Source organism: Coffea arabica, chromosome 6e, assembly GCF_036785885.1.
Source record: "Coffea arabica cultivar ET-39 chromosome 6e, Coffea Arabica ET-39 HiFi, whole genome shotgun sequence".
Taxonomy (NCBI): Eukaryota; Viridiplantae; Streptophyta; class Magnoliopsida; order Gentianales; family Rubiaceae; genus Coffea; species Coffea arabica.
In genome coordinates, this window is record NC_092321.1 from 18902233 (window position 1) to 18914133 (window position 11901).

The 11901-nt window shown below is 34.9% G+C and overlaps 1 protein-coding gene across 1 annotated transcript; it reads right to left on the reverse strand.

Annotated features, from left to right (window-relative positions):
• Window positions 1-10437: 10437 nt before the first annotated feature.
• Window positions 10438-11503, reverse strand: LOC113696524 (uncharacterized). Its single transcript, XM_027215927.1, has 2 exons — window positions 11026-11503; window positions 10438-10847 (listed from the first exon to the last, which is right to left on the reverse strand). The coding sequence occupies exons 1-2, from the start codon at window positions 11501-11503 to the stop codon at window positions 10438-10440; spliced, it is 888 nt and encodes a 295-aa protein (XP_027071728.1).
• Between the last annotated feature and the right edge of the window lie 398 nt (window positions 11504-11901).

Consider the following 11901-nt stretch of genomic DNA (forward strand, 5'->3'; position numbering starts at 1 on the left):
GTTTATGACTTGTAATCGAGTCTTATTGTGTTCATTTGAATAGTTTAGGGCTTGACTTTCATGTCCGGTTATTTCCTAGCTAAATTTTGTACTTGAATGCCATTAAGCCTAGTGAACGGCTTTTGGGAATGAGATTATTTTTGTACAAGATGTTGGGACTGATTTGAGGAAATAATGAAGCCATGATGGCTGGAAAATAGGTAAACACAAGGGATATGCTGCCGAAATTTTACTTGAAGGCTAGTTGGATTTACTTGTGTTCTGAACGAAGGGCTTTTGGGTTGTTTGAGCCTAGGTCTTCATGTTACCTTTTCGTTACCAAAAATCATGTTTTGCACCTTGTTTTAGAAATTATTTGGCGAGGCATACGACAGGTAGTCGAGCCTCACATGTGCATTCTGTATACTCAATTTTGAAAGTGAAACCTTCAATTATTTTCCTTGGATTATTTTAGGGTTTATTGGTGATTAAAGCTCTCTTTTGGGAGGTATCTGCACTGACCCTGGTGAGTGTACTACTCACTTGTGTGTTACTATATGGCTATGAATGTAAATTGCATGAAGTGAATTGAATGTGACTTGATTGAAGTGAAAATGTACTTTATCGCTCTCACTTGTATGCCTTATATCATTGTTGTCATGTTATTGGAATGTTACATGAAATGTTACATGAAATGAAAGTACTTGTCGATTAGACGAGTATCCAACGACTACAAATGTTATCAATGAGTTCAACCCCATTGGTAGTTGATTGAATCGAGCCGGCGAGGGCTTGGTCGTGCCAATTAATGAACCTTGGGTAAAGTTATATGGAATCTTGTAGTATGCGAGACTCTCGATTCCGGTATACTCGAGTAATACCATAATGCAAGTGTTTGGAGTACGGGCCCGGTAGGGGGATGTTAGGTGGAAGGAGTAGGAGTAAAGTGGAGTCTACGGTTGGTTACCTTTGAACATTGACGGAGGGTCAATGACGTCCGATCAAGAAATGCAAACGAGGAAAGGGCTCTTGAGAGCCATCTGTATCCTTTTATCACCATATTTGACGTGTGCCTTTGCTTATCTTACTATATTGAATGAAAGCTTGATGCTTATATGCACTTGGTTGCGTAAGTGATAGTATCTCACTGGGCAATTAGCTCACACCGTTCCTTTTGTTTTCCTTACAGGGATATGACTCTTTTTGGAATGAATCTTGATAGATGGTTGCCGAATGAACTAGATGTATATTTCTTTTGTATTGTATATGAAGTGAAACCCTAAATGTATCTTTAGGGCCGTTTTCACTTTAAATTTGGCAAACCGTGTATATGTTAACTTTTGAAAACTTTTGTATGTCACTTTGGATTGTATTTGCTAAAGTTCAAGATGTGAATGTTTGTTCGATATTTGGTTGCGTTCTGATGGGTCGGTTACTATTCATGGCCGATTCCGAATTTCATTTTTTTTTATTTTGGGTTATTTTGCCCTTTTGCCTTGTTTGCGCGCGTTATAAGTTCCGAAACGCAATAGATCGCTCTAAACTGCACCGTTAGTCCTGGCGAGAGTTGGGCAGGCAGTCCGCTAACCCCTCTGGTTCGCCTTAAGGGAAGGTGGGGCTGTCACACTAAGGACTTGAATGGGCATGCTAGTGTTCCCAGCCTTAGAAAGCCCATCTATCACAGTCCCATACGTAATTTTATTGGGCACGCATAGCTTTTCATATATTATTTTCTTGAACAATCCTTGTGCCTCATGAATTTTGTGTTCCCAAAAGAGTCCTTTAAGCAGAGTGGTAAAGGTGGCCGTATTGGGCAAAATACCTCGCTTGAAGAAGCCACCAAATATAGAAAACCCAAAATTCACTTTACCCAAGAAGCAATAACAGTTAATCACAATATTAAGTGTGTATTCATCAAGTGGTATGCATCCCAACTCAGCCGCATCTCTGTAAAGAGAGAGAACCACCAAATATTGCTTCATCTTAACAATACGACCCATCAGTCTATTGAAATGAGCAACACTAGGCAGAGGTCTCATCCGAGCCATCTGCTTGTAAAAACCCAGAGCTTCATCAAGATTGCTGATACTATCGATATTACTCCTCAATCCCCAAGACCCGGAACGAACATTACTGTCAGATTTTGGGTGATAATTACTAACTGTACTACCAGTACTATAGGCATGAGAAGCAGCAGAACTAGAAGCTAATTGTGTGTTTTGAATAAGGGTGGAGTTTCTTGGAGAAAATGGATGAGTAGCAGTACCTCCTGCCCCTGATTTGTGGCGGAGATGAGCATCATAGACGACTGAGAAAGGCCTTTTCTTCATCTACTTGATGGTCTTCCCGTCCGAGTTCAGCTACAAAGATTCTATCATTTGTGACGAGATTTCTACCATAGGTAGCATATTGACAATATTACCTTTTTAAAAATCCAATAGCAATTAACATTAATACTATTATGACTTTTTTCTTTGGACAAATTATCTATTTGGCCCTTGAACTCTTAGTATAGGTAAAATTTAGCTCTCCAACTGTTAAACGTCAATTTTTAACCCTCCAACTTGTAAAATAGGAAATCCGTGGCCCTTCCTTTTGTCGAGGTTAGTGGCCCTTTTGTCCGCTTTATATCCAGTTTTGCAATTGAAGAGACCAACGGCACTATGCTTTATAGAAGGACCTTTTTTCCCCACACAAACAAAAAAGGCGGCAAAAAGCAAGATATCCATCATTTTCCCTCTGTAGAGGCGATGGTCAGTCGGTTTGTTGCCGGAATCAGAGTTGGATATGCTATGATGATAGCCTTTGTATATTCTGGTGGGATATCTCTAAGATCAATTTGGGGATTAATCACTTCTTTTACGGAAGCGTTCATCAACCTTGGCGAGTTGTTGGAATACGTGTCCAACTATTCTTTCCCCAAGTCTGCCGCCAACTTGGTCTAAGGGTCACAGTTCCCTAATTTATAAGTTGAAGGGCTAAAAATTGACTTTTAATAGTTGGAGGGTTAATTTTTGTCTATATTAAAAGTTTAAGGACCAAATAGATAATTTGGCCTTTTTTTGGATCCTGTAGCAATAATAATGTAGGGAACTTTTGATGCTGCAATTATCTAGCAAATTAGAGGCACGTCAAATGGGAATTAGAAGCAAATGTGGCTTAGTTGGATTTTCTTTCGCTTTTGAAATCCTGATGATTGTTGCCTTCTTACAATAATCAATAATATTAATTCTTTATATTAAATGAGTTGGTAAATTATAAGAGTGCCTTTTAATATTAAACTTGTTATGATTTGCTACAATATCTTTGACTAATTTCCTCTTTAAATTGCTACCTTTGCCATTGAACTTGTGTTTCTTATTTTGTCTTGATAATTTTAGATTTGGACTATTAATCATCGCAAAATTGTAAAATTACTTATTTACTGCAACTTCTCTTTATTGCACTTACATCTCTTTCAATTTGCCTTTTGCCTATTAGGTTTATTTAGTCTTAATTGCTGCTCTACTATTTATATAAAAAATAACGAAAGGGTACAAATCAAAGTAAATTATTATCCCTCCTCGTCTATGAATTTTTTATTAAGAGGTGGCAATGTTGCAAAAGATGTCAATCAAAGGGAGGTAAGAGAGATTTTTGAAATTATAAGGATATTAAATAATATTAAGTCAAACCTCAGAAGAGGTTTGTGAAATTACCCCAATAATCAATAAGTGAAGCAAAAGAAGCATATGCATAGTGCCTCGTTATGGTTTTAGTAAGAGAAAATGGTTCGAAATATTTCTCATATATTTGTAAAATGATTTTTCTGTCCTTTACTTTTAAAAGTGTACTTTTATGTCGCTTACAAATTTACATTGATCAAATTTGATCCCTATTTAGATTTTCGACTAGTTTTTTGTCGGAATCTGCCACATGCCTTGCAAGTGATCATTTTTAAGGGCAAAATTGTCAAATCAAATTTTATATAATTCGATTTATTGTCCTTCATATTCCACAAAATGAATTTTTTCATCCCTCACATTTTACAAAAATGAATTATTTTGTCTCTCACATTTCATAAAATAAATTTTTTCATCCCTCACATTTTTCAAAATAAATTTTTTCATTCCTCATTGAGCATGTGTACAATAGTTTTTTTTTTAAACCCATGTATATATCTATTTGATTTCACCTGAACAATAAGAATAATATGTAATATATCTTTATTTAATTTCACGTAAACTGTCCAATCTTAGTTGTACACATTCTATTCAATAAATATATATATAGGGGTTTAAAACTAATAATTTTGTTTTAAACCCATGTATATATCTATATGATTTCACCATGTGAACTTATTTAATATTGGTGGTCTTTTTCTTTTGGTAATAATTTATTTATTGCGTTATATAATAAGGCCATCTAATTAATCGATCATAACTCGTATTCTATAGTCATGCTAATAAATTATAATTTAAATCTAAAAATTTCACTCGTCACTTTTTAGACCAACAGTTAAATTACTTGTTTATGATTATCTTAAAATTTGAAAATACCTATTACTTAATTTTTTTGTCATACTTTTCCTTTGTTTAATTGTTTTTGTCCAAATTTAATTCGATATAAACACTCAATAATATTTAAAATTAAATGTCTTCTCTGTTTTCAATTTTCAAGTAAATCCGTTTGGATTAGCTATTTTTGAGGGTATTTTTGAAAAATTTTGCTGTAGCAGAGTTTTTAGAGTATATTTTACAATATTTTTAGAAAATATTTTGGGCTATTTAAGAGTAGAAGAGTTTCTAGAATATATTTTGAGATATTTTTTTAAATTTTAAAAAAATTAAACTAATTTTTAGATTACCTTTTAGAGTACTTTTTAAAAAATTTTATTGTATTTGAAAAACTTGTTTTTGAAAAACAGGGGATCCAAACATTTATATCTAAACTAATTTTTAGATTATCTTTTAGAGTACTTTTTAAAAATTTTTATTGTATTTGAAAAACTAGTTTTTGAAAAACATCCCAAAAACAGGAGATCCATGAGGGATAAGAAAAATTTATTTTGAAAAATGTGAATGATGAAAAGAATTCATTTAGTAAAATTTAAGGGAATAAAAAATTTATTTTATAAAATATGAGGGACAATAAATCGAATTATGTAAAATTAGATTTGATAATTTTGCCTTTAAAAAATTATCACGGACAAGGCATGTGGTAGATTTCGATAAAAAACTAGTTTGAAACCTAGATAGGAACCAAATTTGACTAATGTAAATTTGTAAGAAATGTAAAATTATACTTTTAAATATGAGGAACGAAAAAAATCATTTTCAAAATGTTAGAAACGTTTTAAACGATTTTTCCTTTTAGTAATTGGCCTTTGATCTGTAGACACCAAAATTTTAATTCTATTTAATTCCAAATAGGTGTTTGCAAATAGGAGTTTAACATTTTGTTTACCCTAAATTTGTTTTGAAAAACAAAATAAAAACAGAAACAACAAAAAACAAAAATATGTGGAATGCGTGCAAGATAGTTAGGTGGAATGCATGCAAATAAGCCATGTGATTTTGGCCTTTTGCACACCACAACACTTGCTAGATTAGGAGGGTAGGACACTTGTTGAATTGAAAAAAATCTGGAAATTAGGACGAAACAAGGAAGAGGCTTGGGGCAGAGAAGAAAAAAGAAAAAAAAAGGGGGTTTCGAGCAAGGGAGAAAAAGAAGGAAAAAAGAAACCGAGAGAAAGAGTGAAGATGGAGAAAAGGTGACAGCTGAGGATCAAGAAAGCGAGCAAGGGAGGAGGAGGAAACAACAGAAAAAAAAAATGAAGAGAAAGAAACCAGAAAAAGGAAGAAACTGGGGAGGAAAAGAAAGAGAGCTTTCGAGCAGGAGGAAAAAAGAAAGAAGGAAAGAAAGGGAGAAGAGAAAAGAGGGGGAGGAAGAGAGAATCAAGGGGATCAGAGGGAAAAATAGAAAGACAAAACGAAAGGAAAAGAAAGGAAAAAGAGAGAAAAGAAGAAAAACGCAGAAATTTTTTTGATAAAGTCTGTACCAGGGTTGACTGTTGGGGTTTTTGGGTGGCTGTCTTTCGATCTTTGTAGGATTTCTCCAGCACAATTATCACTTTCTGGGAAATCTATGAAGGTTAAGGAGCAAGATCGGTGTTGGAAAATTCTGGAGAAAATCGCTTCAACATCCTCAAATGGAGACCCCAACCTGTTGCCTTCACCAAACTTGAGCAACTATGAAAGAAGGTCTTTGCTTCATTTCCAGCAATTCAGACGGTCGTTTCCAGTTTTGCTCACATCGATCCAATCTCCAATCATTCACAGGTAATGATAACCACTTTTATTGGTTGAGTTAACGGTTTTCATGAATTTTCTTGAACCATTTACAAGCGTTTTGCTTTGGAATGTGGTTCTCGGATGCTTCGCTTGTTCCCTGATGCTTTGAAAAACTAGTTTTTGATGGTTTAAGTTTATCCAAAAGGATTGGAGATAGTTCAATGTTTGGGCGATGTAGTTAGAAAATTCTTAACTCCTGATGGTCCCATTGTTGGTTTCATCAGAAGCCGACTGCGTCATTCTTTCCTTGCATTTCCCGTCTGATTTCCTTTGTTTGATCTTTAATGGCTATGTATTCTTAGTAAGATTGTGTTAGTCAAAGTGTGTTGAAGTTTTAATGGGTTTGGAGTTTGCTGGCTTGGTTTGAGATTGCGTAAGACATCTCAATTGAATAAGCTGCAAAGTTGCAGAAAGAAACCAGCGAAGAAGAAAGCTTCTTCGAATCAGATGCATGAAAATTTCTGAAAATTGTACTTTAACCCCCAGTTTTCCCCTTATTTCTGCTATGGCCCAGAAAATTGAAAAAATCAATTAATCTTGTCCTTTTAAAATGTTATTTTTCTTCGGCATGCTTTAATATGATTTTTGGACAGATTATTTATGAGTTTAAGGATGAAATTTAAGGTTTAATAATTTTGATTGATTAATAATTTTTTATTTGGATTTTAGCAAAAAATTTAAAGATTTGGGTAATATCTTTGTGGGTTTTGATTTTTTTTTTTTTGTGGATTTTAGCATTTGGTTTTGGTATGCTTTATTTTGAGCCCTTAATTTTATTTTTCTTTAATTCCAACCCCTAAAATTTTGTAATAATAATAGTTCGATCCCCATAATTTCCTCAATGTTTGCAAATCTTCATAAGTTAGCTCGAGTTTTGTCAATAGAATTTCAAGTGAACTCGTCAATTGTAGATTTTGGATGCTTCATGAGTAGTAAATTAAGGTGATAGCTTTTGAATCATTAATTTGCATTTTATTTGATAAAGTTGAATTGTTTAAGTACTTACTTAGTTTAAATGGAGTTTAATTTGTAAACTTTAGGAACCTTGAGTTGATTTTAAGTAATTGGTTGTGTTTATTAAATAAATTGGTGCCTTGACCATTTTCTTTGTTTTGGAGGATAAATAAGAGAAATTTCATTTCATTAGGTCACCAATTCAAGGGAGGTACACTCTACTCCTTTATTTTGATTTACTTGATCCTATGTGAATTTATATGTGTAATTGCATGCTTTTTGAATATTTTTTATTTATTTATTTTATTTTGTTTATTTATTCCCTTTATTTATTTTTTAATTTTGTATATTTATTTTAATTTAATTTTTAATTATTTGAGAGGCATTTAAATGTCAAATTGTAATAGTTAGGAGGTTCAAGATGTGTATTTAGATAGAATATGTAATAATTAGACAATTATTTTATTATTTTATTCTTGGATAAATTCCCTTTTGTCCCCCTAAACTATACCCTGTTTCCCGCTTCAATCCCTAAACTTCTAAATGGGACACTTAAGTCTCCAAACTACTGAATCCGTCCCAATGAAGTAAAATCGTTGACGGACTCCACAGAATCATCAGGGTTTTCCGAGCGTACAAAACAAGCGCCACTGACCAAGGGCAGGGATGGAAATTTAGAGAAAAGATATAAAAAGAAATAAATTTATTTAGCACAAAGGAGGGAAACTTTCCCTCCTTTTATCAAGCACAATCGGGTCATATAATTGACCCGATCCAATTCATAAAAGCGACGGATTGTGCCCTAATTACCGAAATGAGGGGTAAGAACTTCTTGGTCAAGAGCTTTCGGAAATCTGAAGATAAGAAAGAAGACAAAGGAGAAATGGTTAGGGACACATGCAACTGTGAAAAACAAGCATTGATGATGACATCATGGACAGATTTAAACCCAGGAAGAAGGTTTTGTTGATGTCCAAATTACAGGGTGATTTTATTTCCATTATATCTGTTTGCACTTCTTCCCCTATGGTTTTGATTTATATGCAATGCACCCAAGTAAACTTGTATTTACTCTATCAATAGTGTTGTTAATGCAGCAATTGAGGGGATGTAGGTATTGGGATTGGGTGGATCCTGAGATGTGTCAAAGGCGAAGGATATAATCCCTGGACTGATAAGAACAAAAAACAAATTGGAGTTTGAGATTGAGAGATTGCAAGAGAAGTCAAAGCTGCAGGAAGCAAAACTAAGAAGGCTGAAGATGTACTTGTTTCTTCACTGGGTTATTGATGTTGTATGGATCCTTTTGTTCAACTCTGGGCCATAAAGGTCATTAGTGGAGTTTGACAAGAATATGTCCATCTATGTGGGAAAGGAAAAGAAGCATCGGTGTAGTAGAGTGCAACATGCAATGCAAGGGAAAATGGTGCTATGTAATTGGGATAGAAAAGATGTAATTTTGTCTCTCTGTATAAGCTGCGGTTTCCGGTGTAATGTAGCTATGCTTGAAGAAGCACTAGGGGCTGACATCCTCTTTTGTTTGAACTTTAGGGACCTAAGTGTCCCTATGTAATGAAGTATTGTGATTGAACCATCAATTTTATGTAGTTGAGGGACTAAAGTGTCCCAACTTATTGAACTACTTTTGTCAGTGGATGATAAACCTGTAAACATTTGTAACACCATCAACTATTTGACACAATAAATGCAATTGAAAATGGACTGAATTTGATCATTTAAGAAGAAGGCATGTTTAGCCTTACACCAAAAGACCAAAAGTTTCACAAATTTACAAAACAATAGCTGGAATTTCTTGCCATTTACAAAACATCAGCTCCTTACAAAGCAACAGAAATTCACAAAACCCAACTAAACATAGAGTCGCACATTGCCATTTAGAAAACACAACTATTTTGGAGGCTGATTTAAATTTCCTAACTTTGCAGCTTCATTTGCATTCCCATGGAGCTGCACATTGGCAATGCTAGTTGAATGATTCACATGACTTGCTGCTGCCTGCAATGTAGACAGATTTACACACATGTTCCCCCTCCAAGTGAAGGGGGTTGGTTGAAGTCGTCTGGTGACACGGCTAGTTGAACCAAACTCTTCTGTCTGCCTATCACCAATGTATGAGTCTGGTGGTTTCATTGTTATCCCTGAACTCTGTGAATAAAATTTGTCACCAGTATTGGAGTTCAACTACATGTCAGGAGTTAAGAAATAGTTAATAGGAGAGTGAACATTTTTGTATCTCACACAGCAACAAACTGAAATTTCAAAGCACTTACATGTCCAGATTCAGTTCTATTTGAAGCTGTCTCATATGGGTTAATCAGAGAATCAGTTGCAGCTCTGTTGAGTCCAAGTTCTCCAGTCATGTCCAGTGAGTTTCTAAAGGTCCATTGCCTTAGCTTGCAACCTTTCTTAGAAGTAGTTAGATCAGTACTGGTATGCCTTGTTTCATTTCTGATGGCATTTGTTTGTTGTGTGCTGGTCCCACTAGATTCCTTATCCATATGCCCATCTCTTCCCTTTTCTACTAGAGCAGTTTGCTGATTTTTTTTTTCAGGTTAGTCCTCCTATTATGGTCGTATTTCTTGTACAGACTACAGCTTATCTTAGTGCCAACCTTGCTAACTTTGTGAGGTTTAGATGGATTCACGCATGACTGCCTGTTCCTATCTTCATCTGGTCCCTTTTTCCTCGCCTTTTTTGGCCTTCCAAGTGATTTCCTATATTTTGGAGGCTTCATTGGTGGTAAATCTACTGGGGCCCACAGATTAGGACCATTGATTGGATTCAACACAGGTTCATAACTTTTCATGTATGTACTTTTCCAGTAGATGGGTGCCACATTTTTTTTCTGGTTTGTCACGTCTCCTATTAATAGCAGCAACTGCATGGCCATATGGGATTCCCCTTAGTTGCGATTTTCTACAATGCAGGTCTTGCTCCCCAAATCAACGACAAATTGGTCACCAAAAGGACAGCATATCTGATACTTCATTGTGCCAGTATACTAGCAGATGCACATGCATTGCTTTTTCTTGGCCTTCTCAAGAATGTCAAAAATTACTGGACATAAGAGACCTAACAAATAAAAGGGAAAATTAGATATTGAACATAGTGTAATTTTAAAAATGCTGATAAAAAATAGTAAGCAAGTAGCTTAACCTTCATGCTTAGACATTGTCTCTCTATTCTTCTCCATTCTCTTCAACAAATATAAGTAAATAGTTTGCAACATGCCTATGATAGGCAGTGATCGTGCCTTTAAAATAACTGAATTAAAAGATTCACACATATTATTAACCAATATATCGCAATCCAATCCAGTCTTGAAATAAGCCCTAGACCAAGTATTGGGGTCCTTTTCATCCAACCATGCATATGCATCCTTTGATTCTAGCTTTATCATCTCCATTTCTGCTTTGTACCGAGTTATATATGAAGCCCTAGTACATCTCCAAAGCCTATCTTTAAGAACAAGACCTCTATGCATTTGCTTGAAGTTAGTGTAAAGGTGTTGGACACAACACCCATGCTCCGCTTGTGGAAGTTTGTCCTTAACAGCCTGAACTAGACCCCGTGCAATCCACCACAACAATCACATATGCCACATTAATATCAAAAGTTTAACATAAATAGTTAATGGATAACAAATTAATAAATACTACCTTCTATTTGTCAGTCATAATGCACTAACAACTAGAGTCTGAATTTTTTAAATCTTGTACAAGCAATCCTAAAAACCAACTCCAGTTATCATAATTCTCTACCCCAACAACTGACATTGCCAATGGAAACATTTTGTTATCACCGTCCATTCCAATTGCTGATAAAAGCCGCCCACCATATGGACCTTTTAGGAAGCAACCATCTAACCCAATCCATTTTCTACAACCAGCTAAAAAACCTCTCTTTATTGGTTCTAAGCACATATACAGCCTTCTAAACCTAGAAACACCATCTTCATCTATATAAGTCTCAACAAATACAGTAGATCCCGGATTTGCCCTCCTCAATTTAACACAAAATGTTTCCAACATGGTGTACTGTTTGTCATGGGATCCATGAATAGTGTCTCTCACTTTTCTAAGTGTTTTATACCCTTGCTTAAGGCTGAAATCAACATTTAACGCCTCAGTTACTTTGGTCATCAACTCATGCACTGTCATAGATGGCACTTTCCTTACCTCATCAACAAATAGTTTGCTAGCCAACCTAGATGTCATGTTTTTATTGTGGAACACTTTTTCACAAGTGTGCTCATCACTAAGTGTTTTTATCTGTAAGGTATTTTCATCTTGCATTTTAGACCCAAATAGCTACCAGTCACAATTTCTGCATTTCACTCTCACCCTCCGTGTATCATTTTTCTTGAAATACACATCTCTCCCATCCATAATTGTTTGGATTCTTACAGCCAACCTGAATGTAATGACTGATGTGAACTTTTGACCAACTTCAAACCTTGATTTCTTCATGTCTGTTTGCTCATTAAAAACTAGAAATTTAAGCCTCTTTGTCTTACTATTCCTATCTTCATCAGATTCACTTTGACTCTTCAACACAAATGAACCATCCGAGTCATATTTTGATTCAATGTCATCAATGTTAATCATATCCTAGT